This window comes from Nannospalax galili, unplaced genomic scaffold (genome assembly GCF_000622305.1).
Source record: "Nannospalax galili isolate Female #2095 unplaced genomic scaffold, S.galili_v1.0 scaffold72, whole genome shotgun sequence".
Classification (NCBI taxonomy): domain Eukaryota; kingdom Metazoa; phylum Chordata; class Mammalia; order Rodentia; family Spalacidae; genus Nannospalax; species Nannospalax galili.
In genome coordinates, this window is record NW_008336933.1 from 4,325,650 (window position 1) to 4,344,879 (window position 19,230).

Sequence of the window (19,230 nt, forward strand, 5' to 3'; positions counted from 1 at the left end):
TGTTTACTGCACATGTGCAGCCTTTTGTTTTCTCATCACTTCTCCAAACAATAGAGCTCAAAAGCTATCTGCAAAACGTTTGAATTGTACTAAGTGTTATAAGTTATTTAGAAATAACTTCACCCCTATGTAAGCATGTGTATAGGTTCTATGCAAACACTGAACCACTGTATACAAGGAACTCAGTCATCTGCAGGCTTCAGCATCTGAGGGGTCTTGGAACTCATTCCAGTGTATACTGAGGAATCACTGAATGTGCATCATCATACAGTTGGTAGCTCTATCAGAAGGTAAGGCCGGAATAATTATCTGCCTTAAGACCTAATGCAGTTGTGATCACATGCCCACTCTGGCTTCTGACCTAGGATGCCATTGCTTTATGGGAGTTCAAATCATCCGAGTATCTCTGGGTACCTGGTGCGCTGTTCACACTCTGTCTTAACCTTTTCTTATGCATCGTGTTCCTTTTCAACATTAAGGAAGTTAATTTCAGAAAACCTTTCATTGTGAATGTGGCATCTAATTATTCAGATTAAAATTTTAGGCTATTCCCGAGTGCCTTGCAATTCCTGCCAAGGAAAGAAAGAAACTGAGGAAATCATCTCACTGTGGTTAACAGAAAATGTTTGATGTTTACTAATGAAATCTGTTTACCTTCATAACTGTATAATAGGGCCATTAAAGACAATAGATACAGTAGTTTAAAAGTAATAAAATTTACAATGAAGTGTATTTAATTTGAAATTGAATTGCCAGCAAATGGGTATCCTAATGAACCCATGTGTCAATGCAGCTCTAACCACATTAAGGGAGATCATTTGTATCACAGGAAACTGAATCAGCAGTGAGACCCCAAAAGGCTATTCCTCTGGTGGGGGTACAGTCATTGCCACCAATGGCCCTGCCTCTGGAATTAAGCTTAAGTCAGGAGAAGTGAGATACATGATCCTTCTTAATTCAAACGCATTTGGGAAAGCAGGCAGATGCTGTCAGGGCTTGAGACATCAACAGACAAAAACGTTATTAATGAAGACCCTGAACAAAGCAAGCACATGTTAACTGTGGAAAAGCAGTGAGGGGAGAGATACATCTTGATCTCTGGCTATCACAGTAAGAAGGAAAATAGTTATGTTATATCAGCTAAGCATCTATTTATTCTTCTTAATTAAAAAATTATTTTCAAATGCTGTTGTTGGATAAGGCATGTCCTCTGAATGAACGACCAGCAACAGATGGACCTCGTCTTCTCTCCCTCCCCTCTTACTGTAGAACCCTAAGAATTTCTGTAGGAAGGGTGGGGTGGAGGGGGACAGTCACCCCTCCCACCCAATCAGCCTTAACTGCATGAGGGGACCAAGGAGAGACGCAGTGGAAGCCAGGGAGGAGGATGGTGCTTTGCCATCTTGGACCAGCAGTCAGAAAGTTCAGGAAACTGCCAAAAGATGTGGAGAAAAGAAAGGCCCAAGGGTGTCCATATCTTTGTAAGTAACTCCTCGCTGACATTACATGTTCTGTTAGTAAGTCCAATAAATATTATTATTCTCTAAACTGTAGTTTGGAGGAATAACTTCTCAGTTGGTTGTAAGGACAGCAGGAGGAGGGAGGGTCACAGCAGGCTAGAGCATATGCCTTCCAGCAGTAATTTTAGTACAGATGTGTATGTATGTTTGGGTTTGTGCATGTGAGTGCAGTGCCCATGAAGGCAGAAGAGGGTTTCAGATCCCCTGGAACAGGAGTTACAGCTGTCTGATTTGGTTGCTGAGAATTGAACTCAGGTCCTCTCTAAGAGTAGTAAGTACTCTTAACTGCTGAGCCATCTCTCCAGCCTCTAAGCACCAACTTAAAGGAATGTTTTTCTCAGGATTCAATAAACTATAAGCTCAAAAATGGGTTGGTTGAAAAATAAAGTGAAGAAACTTACTGAATATAGTGGATCTTCGATGATGTGGATACAGCCACTAATGGATTGAAAATGTAGTTAGGCTTATGATGGACTTAGCCATATGGAACATGTACAGGCATTTTCCTCCTTGTTTTCTTCTAGAAACAATATGGTATAGTAGACCTTTATGTGATATTTATATTGCATCAGGGATTATAGTAATAAATCATCTAGAGCTGCTTTGGAGTATATGGAAAGAGGCAAAGCTAGAGAAATGGCTCAGCAGTTATGAACACTTGCTTTCCTTCCAGAGGACTGGAGTTTGACTCCCAGCAGCCACATGGGGCAGCTTACCACTGCTTGTAGTTCCAGGGGGTCTGACTCCCTCTTCTGACCTCTGTGGACACTTACACACACATACATATACACAGACATATGATTAAAAAATAAATCTCAAAAATTAAAGTATATGGAAAGTGTGTACATAGGTTTTATGCATATATTATGCTGTGTCATATAAGGGACAGGAACTCCTGTAGACTCTGGTGTGCAAAGGTGTCCTAGAGTTCATCCCTCCCAGGCAGGGAGGATACCTGGATTTGATCTCCTGGTTATTTATGAGAGATCTGACATTTCCATTGTTGGTAGATGAGGAACTGATAGAGTAAATCATATATACATCTTATGGAAACATACTTCAAATCCCCATCATGCCAGATTCATTAAGTGCAGCCCCTGCAATACCGTGATCATCTAATTCTTAATCTGACAAAATGTTTAAGTAAAACACCAGACTAATCTGCATTGTAGATCCAAAGACAAGCCTTTCCTCCACTGCCATTTCCCTCCCTCCTTCCCTCCCTCCCTCCCTTCCCTCCTTCTTCCAACTTTTCCTCTTCCTTCTTTGTCACACCTGCCACAGAGCTTCATTCAGTGAGGATTTGGATGACTGTATGAAGGGTGATGTCATGGAGCAGCGTTCACTTGCAGAATTGACTAAAGAATCCCTAGGCACAGAAGAGGCTTGCCGTAAGGTGAGTGCTTTGTTCAGACTTTTCCCCTGATGTGGAATGTCAGGTGATGACATGGAATGCTACTGTCCTTGACTGCTCTTTCCCTCCTATGGAACTCTTGGGAGAAGGAGACGTTTTCAAAAGCAGGTCTTGCTGAATGTTTTGGACGGTCATCCCAGGCTAAACCAGAATGGCTAAAAGCTGTCCGCAGAACAGCTTGTGGCATCCCTTGGTACATACTACCAGTGGGACCAGGCTCGGTGCCTGCTGCACAGTAAGGTAGGCCAGCTACCACGCAGGTGACAGAGGCTTGAGCTGTGATGAATCTTCTGTCTCCTCCTACTCTGCCTGACACCCGCTTGATGGAGGTTGTAAATGCAAGAGAGATTGTGGTATAATTCCTCAGACTGGCATTTCTGCCCCCTAGTCACCATTCGATTATCTTCCAAATTGCTGTGTTTCGGAGAGATAAAGGTTCTTTATGGCTTGCTGACTTGAAACAACCACAAGAGCAGGCACAGAGACAGCTAGGCGACCGTGCATAGTAATTCTATTGGTAAATGACAAAATCTTTGTTTGTATGACATTTCCAAAATTACTACAGAAGATGAATCTAAAGCACAAAATGTCACATTTGGCATGCAAAACCATCACAACATATTTCAGTATAAAATTCATAGAGGCGTTTAATTTAGAATGTGTTTAATAACTCCGTCTGCCTGCATCACTAATCCTGCCTTGAGGTCTAAAAAGATTGTCTTATTTATTCACATGGTGTTAATTTTAAAAATATTTTTGGAAACCAAAATATTAAGGTTAAGTCTTTGTTGTTAATTAAGATTTTCTAATTAAACTAAAAAATAATTGTTATTCTGATTAGTTCTTAAGTATGATTTGAATGGAAAAACAAAAGAACTTCAACAACTTTCCTTGTTTATTTAACTGTGATTTCATTCTAGAAGCATACTATCTATATGGAAATATACATTATCTCTTCAAAGAAATCCTATGCAGAATTAAGACATCTTCTGTTGGCTGTAGACTAGCCCAGTGGTACCACTAACCTGAACATCCAACAGTAACTTTCTTTTAAAAATAACAATTTTTATCAAAGCACGAGGTGCTAGAGAATTCTTCAAGGTCAAATTATTTTGAAAACCAATAGGGACTTGCAAATATACAAATAAATCTTAATGCCATCTGGATTGTCACTTTAACATCTACTTAATCTGAAATAGTAGTTCATTAAAATCATCAATTTGGACAAACTTTTGACATTTATTGAAAATGAAGATGGCCTGCTTCAGTCAGCTGTGAGCCAGCAATGAAAGTCGGACGCTCTGTGAAAGGTTTAAGCCCTGTCCTGATATTTCTTCCTCTCTTAGTGGGGAGAGGGGAGTTCTCATGGGAAGCCTGTGAGACAGGGCTGCACATTGAAAGTGTATTTGATCAGGTGAGGTGTGAGTCTGACATATTTTACAGTTATCAGTGTGGTATCATTGTCTGGCAATAGTGCTGTTTAGGACTGCTCACTATCAAATTCCCCATGTGAGATGCGCTATCAGGGTTACTCATTCCCCTGTATCTCAGCAGACATGCTGTGTGGTGTTTAGAAGTGTTGGTTTCCTGTTAATTCTATCTTGCTATAATAGATTAATGTTTTCTGATGTCACAGATTATTAACGTACCATGCCTAAACACTAGCTAAACTTTCCCTCCTGTCATCCTTGAGTTTGCTTTTTGACCTCTTAATTATACATCATAGGTCCTCATCTGTTATCATTGCTGATACCTGACAATTACAGGTTGAGTGAAAATAATTGTCTCTTTTCTCCCTCCCCCCCGCCCCCCGAAAAGCCCATTGTTGCTAATTGTGAGGTTTTACCTGGTTCCTGTGTAACTCAAGAACACTGCCTTTTATTCAGGGTGAGCAGTCTCGGTTGCCTGTACAAGTACAGATCATATGCATCAGAGGCCTCAAGGACAAGGTTCCACAAGGCTCCTACTGCCTCAGAGTGTCCCTGCTGGATCGGCTGGGGACCTGTGTCTCACAGTGGTGGCAAACAGAGCAGATGAGAACACACCCAGTGCATCATGGTGGCAACTTCTATGATGTGGGGCTATATTTCCATGAAAGCCTTTCTGTGGTAAGCTGACCTGTGCACATGCATTGCTTTGTGTTTTTTCGGATTCTGCTGTCCCTCTCTGTCTACCTTGCCTCTCTCTTCATGTGGCTTCAGAGAATCAACAGTGTGTAATCAACAGAGAAGATTTTATTCATGTGGTCTTTCAGGCTCAGATTCATGTGTTCAACCACTGTCTAATAAGCATCTATTATTCCCAAGCCCTTGCCGTCCAAGGACACCTCCAGTCCTGTGTAAAGCAAATCTCTTGTTTACTCATCAAGAATGTGGTATAGATTATTGATCTTCCTCTTCCTCCTCTCAGGCTTTGTAAGTGGACAGCTCTGATGTGTGCATCATGTGGGTGACACATGTGTATCGATGTAAACAACTAGGACTGTCGGTGTCAGGTGAGAATCGGGATTTGCGCAAGAGAAGTTGGAGGAACTGTATGGAAAAGAAATGACGGCTCTAGGGAGTGTACCTACGAGTTCTGGAGGACCTGGTGTTAGGTGAGGCTGTGGTGAGCGAGGCTGGAAGTGACCCAAGAGGCAGGGAGGACAGCAGGGGTCAGAGAGCATCAAAACTCAACAACAAATCAACATTGGTACTACAGGATGATATTGCAGAAGAAAACATTTTCTTTATTATGAAACGGATTTTCACTTTTTATTTTTCCTTACCTTAACTTGGTAGAACTTTGAAGATACTAACTTCGGACTCTGAGGTTTTAGTTTGTTTGTTTTGTTTTGTAACTAAGTGACAATTCCATAGGAACTATGAGAATGGAAAAAAATATAGGCTCAGTAAATACTGTACGATTAAATAATAAGTGCCAAGTCCCAAATCAGTCTATCGTTTGGAAGTTGATGGGGGTTCCAAACAAAAAGCAAGCATGCCCCATCATTGGAAGTTAGTTAACGTTAGTGATGCCTGAGCTCATGACCAGCTTCAGACACAGTGGAAAACTGATAAAGGTAATGATGGTGACATCAGAAGTTACTTTGAAACAGGGACTTAAGAATAATTTATTTCTAGGAAATGATTAATGAAAGGGGACTTTGGATAACAAGATGCACCAAGGGACCAGCCAAGCCTCTGCTACCCTATTTCAAGGTAGATATGGTGATGCCTGCCCAGCATAGGCATGTGTGGAAATGCACCTTACCAATATGGAGCAGGAATCCAACAATCTCTTTTTATTATTATTGTTATAATTATGCTACCTCTTTGATAGTGAGACCCATAAAATTTTACCCACTGGACTTTTCTTTTAATTAATATGATAAATGCTTATATTTCAGATAACTTCAAATTAACCTTTGGTTAAGAACAATGTAGGTTAACAATTTTTTTTCTTCGTTAAATGATCCCAAAGGCCTTGTTAAGAAGCTTGGGGTATATGTGCAGGGTGTTAGTCTAGGTTGGTTATGAAGAGGACTTTGTCCCCAGGGAATCCACTAACTGCCAGTAGTGGAGTCCGAGGACAGGAACAAGCAGGCATCAGCCATAGTTCAGGCCCCAGTTCCAACTCTTCATTCTTACCCTCTGTGTGAGAAAAATTTCAGGAATGTGGGAGTAGCTCATAATTTAGTTAATAATTTTAGGGGTATAATCAACACTACTGTGCAACTATATTCTTTGGTACAATTTAATCAAGTATCCCAAATTTGACAGTGTGAAGATTGACTAAAAATAACCAATATGCTCTTGTATTACACCTGTAATTCTAGAATTTGGGAGTCTGAGACCTGAGGACTGGTAGACAGCTCAGAGCCAGGCCAGCTTGCACTGCAGGGTGAGACTCTGTCACAATAAACAAACAAAACTAAAATCTTTTAAGAGTTTGTTTTGATGCGCTGGCGAGATGGCTCTTTGGGTAAAGGCACTTTCTGCTGAGCCTGATGTCCTGAGTTCGATCCCTGGTCCCCACATGGTGGAAAGAGAGAAGGGACTCCTGCAAGTTGTCTACTGACCTGCACTCACACACTGTGGAACACACACACACACACACACACACACACACACACACACACACACACACACACACACACACACACACCGGTGCACACATGCACACACCAACTATATAAGTAAAATACATTAAAACCTTTTAAGAGCCATTTACACAAAGAACTGTTTTACATTGATACAGAATATCATTTGACTTTGGTCATGGCATTTGCTCAGGTGTCCATTCTCCCTTGAGCCCCTGATAAGATGTGAACTCTGGATGCAGGAGCCTTATCCTTGTTTGTTTTGTAGATGATTTCCCTTGTGAGTCTTTTAGTTAGTGTGACTGCTGTGGTTTGGAGATGTGTCCCTCAGAGGTCCATGTGTGAAAAGTTGGGTCTCCAGGGTGGACTGGTACTTCGAGATGATGGACCCCTGGAAGTGGGACCTGGTGGACAGTCCTTGGGTTCTTGAGGGTGTGGTTTGAAGGGGACTGTGGACCCCAGTCTCTTCTATTTTTGCTTCTTGTTTCAGCAGATGAGTCATTTTTAGCCCTGCCATACCCACCCACCGTGATGTGCTGCCTATTTAGAGGCTAATAGCAATGGACACCATTGAAGTTGGAATAGAGCCTCCCAAACTAGGAGTCAAAGTGCCCATTTCTCTCTATAATTTAAGTGCCTCAGTTATTTCATTATAGTGATGGAGCCCTGACTCATATGCAGAGTAGGCTCTGAGTGAAGTGCCAGGAGGAAGAGTTACATCAAGCACATCTGGGAGCCAAAGGTCACAGAATGCTAAAAGAGTGAGGTTTCAGAGCTGTTCATCCTTTGAAAAGATGCACTGCATCTGCTGGGACAACCAGAGTTGGCAATTCCTTTTACAAGAAATACATTTTCCCTTCCTGCTAAACAGAGCACCAATGTCTTGGAATAGTTGAAACAGTAGTCTCAAATTTTTCATGTGTCAAAAACAAGCAAACAAAAAATAATTACCTCCTGCCACAGCCAAGAAAATATACTCCTTAGCAGCCCGACAAAACATCATAGACTTATATCTATCCTTTGTTACCCATCCCTAGCAAAATCCTGAGTCCCCAAAAGTAACACACTAAGCTGCTTCACATTCAGTGGATATGAAAAAGTGTGATACTCACAGCGAAAATAGAAGCAAGAAAAGCATCAAAACTACCGGAATTTGACAGGAGAGTGAAGTCACCAGAGACTTTCTGCTTTCAGGATTGAAATGCTGTTGCTCCAAGTTCCATTCATTCTGTCAGACTCAACCCAGTAACATCAAGTCTTCTCACTAAACACACAATTCTCCCTGCCATTCGCACTGCTGGGAGTTTGTAGGGTCTGATAGTTAAAACAGCATGTTTTTCAGTAATATAATACAATGCTATTTTATTTATTTATTTATATTTATTTATTATTTATTTATTTATTTATTTATTTATTTATTTATATTTGAAACAACATCTCATGTGTCCCAGACAAGCCTCAACTCATTTATGCTAGGCAAGCCCTCTACCAACTGAGCTACATCACCAGCCGTATAGTTTATAATAATAAACATACACTCATATGGGGCTTGAGAGATAGCTCAGTGGCTAAGAGCACTTACTGCTTTTGCAAAGGACATGGATTCAATTCCCAACACCCTTATGGTGACTAGCAACCATCTGTAAATCCAGTTCCAGGGGATCTGATGTCCTCTTCTGGCTTCTGTGGGAATCAGTCATACAAGTGGTGCATATACATACCTGTAGGCAAAACACTCATACATATAACAACATAAATAAATAGATTTAAAAAACATGTAAATGTAAAAACATAAGGGATTTGGTACATCTGTTTCAGTGCATTTAAGATACAAGTCAAAGACAGGTAAGATTTTATTCTTGCCCCAGAAGAGGAGGCTACTGACTTTCCTAAGACAGATGGAGGGTGTAGCATGTCATGCTAACTGTAGAGAGATGAATGACCATCTATTTCTCTACAAAATTCAAGAACCAAGAAGGCATAATCCAAATGAAAAGACAAGTCCTACTTACAAGAGACATGGAATCTGAGGAAGAAATGCCTACGTCACACGTCTGTAAGGAAGAAATGCCTACGTTACATGTCTGGGTGGTATGCCTTTGGTATCAGGCTGAGCCAGGAGGCCAGTGCTTGAAGGTTAAGTTCAAGGGCTGCACACAGGTGTTGAGAGGGCTCCTGAGGGAGGCAACAAATGTATGGGCAAGCCCAATGTGTGTGGCTCCAGATAGCCACAGTATGACTACCACACCTATACTAGTTTTTGCTTCTCATCTCAAATAAGTCTACATCTCAACATAGCTCTTGCTATTCTATGAGGTATTAATGGTCAAATAAGATGAGTTAAAGAGAAAATCCGAGTCTCAGGCCCCTCAAATAAGATGAATAATACCAATTATCTTACTTTAGTTAAGTTCATTTGTGGACTTTAAGCATAGGCCCGTTGGTGTTGAGTGCTTGTTTAAAGAATTTTGAGTTACTCCTTGGTAGAAACATTGAGAACCTAACTGTATTCAGACATTTATTCTGAAGACATTTCAAATAGAAAGATTGCCATCATCATTGTTATTATCCAATAACAGCCTACAGATGTAGATCTTTGGGAGAATATTCAGTCTGACTTACCTTTTGACTTTTGGGCAAGATGATAAACTAGGTCAAATTTTTGGGTTACTTGGTCTGTCATGCCAGAATCAGTGGTTAGAAGCCATGTTTATTCTAAGTTTGTTCTATAGCTATCTTGACTATACAAAAATGTAAGCAAAAGGTTTCAAAATGTATAATTGAAGGAAAAACCAAAAACCAGAGGGAGAAGTGACAGACTGGGCCATAGCTGAGAGAGTAGAGAGCATATGGTCAGTTTTAGTGATCGAAAGGTTTGGATTTTATCAGCTATTTGGGGATAAGGCTTTGAGCTTGTTGGAATGGAATGTAGGAAGTTTTCAGCATGATTTTAGGTGCTCCAAGTGCAGAGCACCTAAAAAGGACAGTGCGGATAAAAATATCCCCAATTAAAAGCAGATTATCTTAGATAGCAATATATGATTAGATAAATAATGAGAAATATGATTTTACCTAAGCTCATTTAAAATTATATTTCCCCAGTTAATCTCCAATATGATTTTAAAATAAAAATATGATGTGTGAAATTAAAAATTCAAAGGATACACTGAAGATTATCTGAAAATCAGGTTCTCACCTGTCCCCTAGACTGCATCATTAAAAGTAAAAGGATGGAAAATGTGAGAGACATAGACAGAAGGTTCAACAAACTTCTCTTCGGCAATTTCTAGAGGAAAAGAATGATGGAAAGTTACATTAAGAGTTAAGTACTATTAATTTCTCAGACCTATTGCAAGACATGAACACACAGATTAAGGGAAAGAAACTTGTAGGAAGACAAAGTAAAATCAGTCAATCCACAATGGCATGTTCTAGTGACAGCAATAAAAGACTGGGGACAGCCAAACAGCATGTTTGAAATAACAAGACAAATGATACTTGTGATGATTAGTGTGCATTGTCAACTTGACAGAGTCTAGAATCATCTGGGAGTCAGGCCTCTGGGCATGCCTGTGAGGTATTATTATCATGATAACCTTAATTGAGGTGGTAAGACCTACCCATAGGGGGTGACACCATTCCCTGGCTGGGATCCTGGACTGAATAAATGGAAAAAGAGAGCCAAGCCTCAGCATGTGTTCATTGCTCTCTGCTTCCTGATTGCGAAGTTTGAGCCTATCAGGAAAAGACCACCAGACCCAATTCAAATTTTAATTAGCCAAATTTATTTGCTGCAGTAAGACTGGCGGTCTCCAGAGGCTAGATAAGGGACTGCAGTAAAGTGGGGGTAAAGGGGTCTTTTAAAGGCAGAAACCACAAGCTACTTCATTCCTGTGGTATTAGCAGTAGCAAAAACAGTAAGGTCACACTGACCCTTAAATGCGGCAATAAGCAAGTTTACAGAAGCCAAAACAAGCAATTGTTAGCAATTTTCTTAACAGATACAAAGAGACCTTGACAGGGGCTTTCTGATTATTGTTATTTCAGCATACTACCAAGAAAGACAGGATATTGTTTAGGTTATTTTCCCTTGGGTGGGTAATATTCCTCTCTGTGGTCAGCTATTTCTGAAAAGACAAACAAACAAACAAACAAACAAGCAAACAAAAAAGTTCTGGGGGAAAGTGACTTACTGGAACTCAGTTCAGACCTTGAGCTGGCTGCTTCTCTGATTTTTTAAGTCTAAGGTGGCTACTTTGTACAAAATGGAGTTGCTCTAGTCATTACGATGGGACCAGCTGCTTCAAGCTCCTGCTGTTTGACCTCCCTGCATAGACTGTGTACCCTTGACCTGTGAGCCAGAATAAATTCCTTCTCCCTTAAGTTTCTGTGATCAGTATTCTATCACAGCAACAGGAGAAATGAAGACAGTGCTGCTCACCTTTCCTGTCACCCAGGGACTGGGGTAGAGGTTTCACAAATGAATGGAACTTCCTGTGGTGGTTTGAATGAAAATGTCTCCCATAGGCTCCAAGTGTTTGGACATTTTGTCCCCAGATGATGGCGCTGTTTCGGGAGGTTTTAGAATGTGTGTCTAATCCTGGAGGAAGCACATTATTGGGGGTAGGCTTGCAGAGTTCCTAAGCCTCCAGATCTCCAGTCACCCTCTTGCTTTCTGTGCCTGTGTGATGATGTGAGAGCTTAGCTTCTGCTGCTCCTGCTCTAGCCACCTCCAGCCACCATGCTTCCCTGTCATGGCAGACTGTAATTCCCCTGAAACTGTAAGCTCAAATAAACTCTTCCTTCTATAGATTGCTTTGGTCAGTGTTTCTATCACAGCAACAGAAAGGTGACTAAAATACTGTTCTTAATAAGAACATTAGGTTGAGTTCCTAAGGCTGCCATCAAAAAGTATCATGTTCAACAGATCTTAAGGAAAATCTTCTATTTGGTTCTTGCAGGGGAAATCAAATGAGCCGAAGTTTCCCATCAAGAACTTGGACATTACATTGATCATGACTGGAAAGGTTGTTATGCTGAAATCCTGTTTTCAGGTGGAGTTTAATCATCAATAGGCAAAAAGGAAGAACCAAACAACATAATTTTTGAGTGAATTGATATGGAGGCGGGTGGAACCTTAGGAAGGTGCTTGGGCACTCATTCCTGGGGTGCCTGTCTTGTGATGTGAGCCTTGGAATGGATTGGTCCTTCTCAGACCTGTGTCTTCTGCCTTGTGAGGCCCTCCTCTAGAATTGTGTATTATCCATTCACTGTCATAAAGGAATCTTCTGCCAAAAAAGAAAAAATGTGTCATAGATCAGAAGTCTGGAATCAAGATATAGATAGCAAAGGTTTTGTGTTTTTCTCACAGATTCTGGCTGCCCTAGAGTTTCCTTAGCTTGTAGACATCCACCATGGTCCTTACCTCATCCTCCTGTTTACCTTTATCACATCTTTCCTGTGTGTTTTTCTGACTTCACGTACAAATTAACCTTCTTCATATGGTACCTGAAATGTTGAACTACAGTTATGCTAATGATAACATTATTATTTGGTTAAATATAAAAGATCTTATTTCCAAATCTGACCACTTGAATTACTGGGCTTTGGAATTTTCAACATACCTTCTTCTGGGGAACACAATCCACCCTATATATTCACAAATGTATCTTTACCAGGCATTGCTAAACTAGTAGAGTATCACTGAAGATCAGGAAGAATACGAGAACTTATGACAGTTTCTTAAAATGTCTGTGAAATGTTACACAGATTTAGGAAGGGATTATTCAACAATATGCCTTTTGTACTCAGTTTTAATAAGACATTAGTCAGCTTAAAGCATTTGAGTAGCAAAAGAAATAATAAAGGATCATAAAATGTAGATAATTATTTCTTTAATTAATAAAATGAAAATTTGAAGTTAATGTCCAGGTGGGGGGACCCGATCATCTATCTTCACTTTGCGTAAGACAGAGATAGTGCAATTTAGGAACTGCTGCTTTGAGCCATTCATGTATGTTCAAGAATGCATCTTACTTCAGCTAGCAAGATGAAAGTACAGAAAAGATTACTGAGAACATTGAGAGAATGTTCTAGGGGCCTGGAGAGATGGCTCAGTAGCTAAGAGCAATGGCTACTGTAGCAAAGGACCCAGGTTTGGTGCCCAGCACCCACATGGCAGCTAATAACCATCAGTATCTCCAGTTCTAAGGTCTCTGACACCCTCTTCCTGCCTCTGAGAGCACTGCATTCATATGGTACACTTATATACATGCAGGTAAAGCACTCCGACACATAAAAATCAACCAATAAAAAAGCTAATAAAATGGTCTAGGAAAATTTTAGAGATCAGTCAGAAGTTGGGTGAAAGTTTTTATGCTTCAACTGTCTTTCTGCTTGATTTCAAATACATTGCTGTGGCTAAATAAATACAGCAGTTTTCAGGCTTTATGGGGTATTAAAAGAGAGAGCATTAAAATAATTTTGAAGACCATAAAGTCAGGTAGGAATAAAGGATTGTGACCATTATTTTCTTATCCTATCAGCTTGCATGATCACCTTTTGTGTGACATTTTGAAATATCATGATTTAACTTTGGCCTTGATGTCTAAACTGCAAGAAACTTCTGTTAATTGTTAGACATGTTGTGTTTGTAATTTTTACTTTTGTTGGGTACAGGGATTGACACACTTATAAAAAAGGATACAAATAATAGGTTAAAGAAGCAAAACCAGCAAGATTCAGGCAAAGAACATTGATTAATGAATTTTTTAAAATTCTTAAAGGTCATATGCTGAAGTTTGGCTGAGCCTCGGGCAGATCTAATGAACATGACCAAGCCCCTCTGTGTGCAGCAGGTAACCCGTGCTGACTCTGAATTTGCTGACATTACAGGGTTATTATTTCTGGAAGGATGTAGCATTCTGGAGCAATTTCTCTAATGATTCCATTAAGACCATGGTTTCCTTCAATTTAGGGTAACATATTTCATTTTTCACATTACCCCACACCACAGAAAAAACATGAAACTATGTTTCAGATTGAGGGTCTATGTCAGCCAAAGGAAGAAAAAAAGTCATATGATTTTGATGGTACTTAACCCCATTTTATTTGATAAGCACATCTGTTTTGTGGATCATGTGTCAGTATGTGAGGTAGTTTAAAGGCAAACAATGATTTTGCTTAAAAATCACTAACTCGTGGAAATCTTGAGAATTCCTTAAAGAAGAAATAAGGAGCCACCACCAGCTGAGTGATATTTCAACACCTTGGCCATAGCAAAGAGTCTATAGGACCGGGGTCTCTGAAGACACAAGTTTCCAGGGGGTAACAATGAACAGGCATTTGTTAGTAACTGGCCTTCAAAAGCTCTTCTCCTTCCCTCTTTACCTGCTTATAGACAGCTGGGATTTTAAAATATACTTCAGTTTGCTAAAAAAATATCTCATTTGGAAATGCTGTTGCAGAAGGTTTCTTCTTGTATACTCGAATCCAGTGAAGTGCTTGTAGACAAGAGACAAGATTTTAAAGGTTGAGCTAGAATGTATGCTTTAAAACCTGAAGGGAATTCTGACTCTAAAGTTCCTCAGGGATGGGACTTGGAGCAGTCTGTCTCCCCGTGTCTCTGTCATCTCCACTGTGAGACCACAAGAAGCCTTGTCTCCTTGATCAAGAGAGCAACAGAGCAGTAATCTACAGTCAATGTTATAGGGTAGATAAATTTTGTAACAAACAACCCCATCTCTAAAACGCAAACGTAACATAAATATATACTTTAAATGAACTTCTGGTTCACTGAAATATTATTTCCTTTCATAACATATCCATGATTGTGTTTTTGAAAGGACAGGAGTGGTTGTGGTTTCTAAAGTCCTTTCTGAACCCTGTGAAGTGCTTGTAGACAAGGAGGAGGTTGAGTGCTTCACTGTTAGACCATGGCACTCAACCGTAAAGGAAATACTTTGGATTGACATTAACATTTATATTTCACACATGACAAACTTGATTTCAGAGAAGTCTGCCAAGCTACTCAAGACCATATGGATTCTTAAAGCAATGTTGGGAATGAAGCCTTTACCCTATAACTCTGGGTACTCAGCTCCTGTTTTCTAACTCCTCTAAAGGGATCCTAATCATCCAATAACCTTCCACTGCTCCTGGGGTCTTCCTGAACTAAAATAATCTTTCTCAGACAGTATTTCACTTCTCTGTTATAACCATTTGTTGACTTCTCCTTGCTTTTAGGATTAAAGACCAGAGTAATGTAGGTTCAGCCTCCTTATCACAGTTTCTAGCACATCAGATACAGCCACTCCCCCACCATGTATTCAACTACATTTGAGCTATGAATGTACTGAGTTCTGTATATACTTCAACCTCTGGCTTTCTACCTGGTATTGGTCATAGGCTTTCATTCCCATTTGCCCTTCAGACTTTAAACACATTCATTTTTGCTATTGTTCATAGACATTAACTGGTCCCAATAAGATCCAAGTGTCTGAGAGCATAGGACATGCATCTTTGCCCTTCAGGGTGCAGAGCCCTTATCCATACCAGCTACTCAATAGCTGCTTCTGAAATAAACAAAAAGGGGGGGGGGAACTACTAGAGGGGTGAGACAAATTTAATAGAAATTCGGGTTATCAAAAATATGCATTGTTGGGGCTGGAGAGATGGCACAGCAGTTAAGAACACTGACTGCTCTTGCAGAGGACCCAGATTTAATTCCTAGAACCCACATAGCAGCTCGCAACTGTCCATAACTCCAGTTCCAGGAGATTTGATGCCCTCTTCTGACTTCTGTGGACATCACACAACATGTGTACACTTACATATGTGCAGGCAATACACTCATACACATAGAATAAAAATAATAAATAACAATTTAAAAATGTGCATTGTTTCTTAAAGAAAAACAGAAAGTGAAGGAAATGCTAAAATAATGTTCAAAGACGTATCTTAGTGTCTATGATTTTTAAAGTCAGAACATAGCTGATGGATAAGGAACAAACTGATTTTGAGGTGAGGGAGATATCTCAGTGGCTGCTCTTGCAGAGGACTTAGATTCAGTTCCCAGCACCAACATGATGGCTAACAACTATCCGTAACTCCAGTTCCTTGGGGAATCTGATGCCCTCTTCAGACCTCCTCTGGCATCCTCTGATGCCTTCATGATAGTATGACAACCAATAAACATTTCTTCCCTTAGTACCAGAGGCCAGGAAATAAGAGATTAATTTTTAGAATTAATTTCTTTGATGCAGGCCATTTCTCTGGTTTCTATACGGCTGCCACCTCTCTGTGTGCTCAGATTTCTTACCCCAGTGCCTACGCATGGATAAAGAGAGCTATGTCTGGTTTCTCATAAAGTCATTGATTCCATCCTGGCACCCTCGCGGTCTAAACTTGAGTACCTCATAGGGGCCCCACTTGTAGATTTCTTTGTATTTGGAACTGAGGCGCAACGTGCAAATTTTGTGGTGTTAAACATTTAACCACCACAATGTGCAAATAAGAAGTAATTAATGAATCAATAAGCATTTCTATGTTAGGAATGATGCTTATAACAAGAGCATCAAAGGAAGTATGAAAACTTGGTAAGTAGCATTTTTGAATTTGTATGACCTTCCTTGAATTATTGGAAATATTTGGTGTTTGGTGTTAATTCAAATGGGATGATCTTGGTTAGTCAAAGTTATTGCAATATACATAGCCAAATACATTTTATTTGTATTATTTTCTATATTATATATATATTATTCTTTGGTTTCATTATCAATATTCTATTAAGATAAAGAAAACTAATAGAAGTAACATTGCAGTGTTTGGGGTTTGTGCTGAGGCCTTAAGGGACTGCCAATTTCCATTTCCTATCTTGTTAGAAATCTTTCTCTTAGAGCTTCAAGTTGAAATGCTAAAATACCAAGTTTTCTGCAGGAGAGACCAGAAAGTGAAGCTGTCTATTGCAGAAAGAAAATCCAAGTCTAAAACCTTCCATTCCTCTCTGACAAGGACCAGGGTATGGAACCATCTTGGATCAGCCTTTTTAGCCCAGCCATGATCTCAAGAGAAGCTCCAGGTGGTCCATCTGAGGCCGCGTGGAGCAGAGGAGTCACTCCATGAGCTGTGCATCCCTATAATAGGGAAATTAGTTATGTTAAACATTGGTGTTCAAGCCACTAAGGTTTAGAGTAGTTTGCTATTTAGTAACACAGAAGGTAGGGACTTACTTAGTTCCTTCTGTACTAACTACTGTGTTGAGTTTAGAGAAATAAAGTCATGATCCTCACCTGAAAGTGATCATAGCCTGAGTAGTTTGAATTCATTGAACCTTGTGTGCTTTATTTAAAATGAAAAAGTCTGCTTACTTCTATGTTCAGTTACATTATGTGCACATAGAAAATAGGTGTGGGAGATAGAAATGGATCACTAGTAGACTGTTAAGGGTAGAATTATGTGACTTCCCCACCCATATTGCTACACTGAAATGTTAGTCCCCAGTACCTCAGAACACAACTGTTAGGAAACGGGGTCTTTAAAGAGATAATTAAAATAAAATTATATCATCGGAGTGGGCACCAGCCCAATAAGACTGGGGCCTTTATTGAGAGAGAGAGAGAGAGAGAGAGAGAGAGAGAGAGAAACCCAGAGAGGGAATGACCACCTAGAGGCAAGGAGGGAGGCTTCCGAAGAAATGAGCGTGTGTAACACTTTAACATAAGAAATCTGTCTTCGAGAAGGAGGTGAAAATACAATTGTCTAAGCCCCAGGAGCAGACCGTTCTGTCAATCCTAATGCCTAACACAGAGGCTCATGAAGAACTGGGGCAATATATTTTTTTTTCCCTGAAAGGACAAGAGCAAAAAAAAAAAAAAAATACTTCAACCTATTATAAACCACCATGCAAATCTGGCATTACTGAAATAAGTGTATTTGGTGATAAACGTATCTGTCACCTGCCCCGTATCTTTGGTGTTCCCACAATTTAGTTAGGAGGTTTTGTCCTATGGAGGGGACACACAGACACTTTAGACACTCCAAAGAAAAGTTCACTCTGACTCACTGTACTAGCAGGCTGTTTTCAGGATGTATAGATTTTTTTTTAAATCAGCCATTTAATATTTATTTATCAGTGTGACAAGGTACCATTTTTATAGTGGTAGATAGGCACCATTTCGTTTCACTGGAGGGAAATCCAATATGAATAAAACAGCAACTTCTCACACATGACATTTAATCCATGCATGTAAATCAAACTGAGGATCTATTATTCATTATTAAAAGAATGGCATATTTTTATTATACTGAGAATGAAACACAAATACTTTGAAAAATTTAGTGCCTTTTCTGGAAATTTTAAGACACTCATCTTGTAGTTATTTGGCTGGTACTGGATCTCATTTTAAAATATAGCTGTAAAATTAATAAGTTTGAACTTTTATGCTTGAAAAAAGGATGCTCAGTTTCAATGAAACAGGCAAACTTATTTTTTATTTAAAGCTTCCTAAATACTTAAGACGGTAAAGTACTTCAGCACTGTGCCAGTTCCAGTATATGTATGAAGAATCGAGTTCATATTCTTGTCATTATTAGTCACGGCTACAATGTTCTTCCCCGAAGTGCTCTCTGAAAACCATATATATATCAGAAACTGATTAAAATGACCTAAAGTATTAATTCGTAAAGTATGATGAACCCAACACTTTGCAAGAGGTTATTTTCTGTGTGACATTTAATATCGAAGAGTTGAAAGGATTTTAATAACTCACAGGAAGGAGTGGTCCTAGGAAATTCAGGCTTTGACAGTGATTACTTTTATTGATTATTAGTTATTATCATTAACTATATTATATTTTGTGACTTTAGAAAGTTTCCCATTATGCAAGTGGAGGAAGGTTCTTTTCTCAGTTCTGAAAAGGACCACATTGACTGGTAAAGGAATTCTGGGACTTGGAACCTTTAGTGGTAAGTGGCTTGTGAACTGTACCCGTGAGCCCTGAGTATTCACTCTCATCACTGATCTTCCCTGACGGACTCCCCAAGTAGCTTCCTGTTGTGACCACACATAATTCTCTCCCACTGAACGAAGAGATGCTCCATCCTGTTCCACCTCACTCCCACCCAAATAAACATATGATCTAAGGGACACTAGTCAAAGGCACATTTTCAGAGTGAGGCTTAACAGAAACCTGGCTTGGCTAGCATTCGCCAGTTTG

At 39.7% G+C, this 19,230-nt stretch overlaps 1 protein-coding gene across 1 annotated transcript in view; it reads left to right on the top strand.

Moving 5' to 3' along the window:
* Ofcc1 (orofacial cleft 1 candidate 1) overlaps positions 1 to 19,230 on the top strand; it is a 342,547-nt gene that overhangs the window by 106,462 nt on the left and 216,855 nt on the right. Inside the window, exons 8-9 of the mRNA XM_029562823.1 lie at positions 2,805 to 2,916; positions 4,821 to 5,042. Coding sequence (XP_029418683.1) covers positions 2,805 to 2,916; positions 4,821 to 5,042 — 334 coding nt within the window. The remainder of the gene's footprint in view (positions 1 to 2,804; positions 2,917 to 4,820; positions 5,043 to 19,230) is intronic.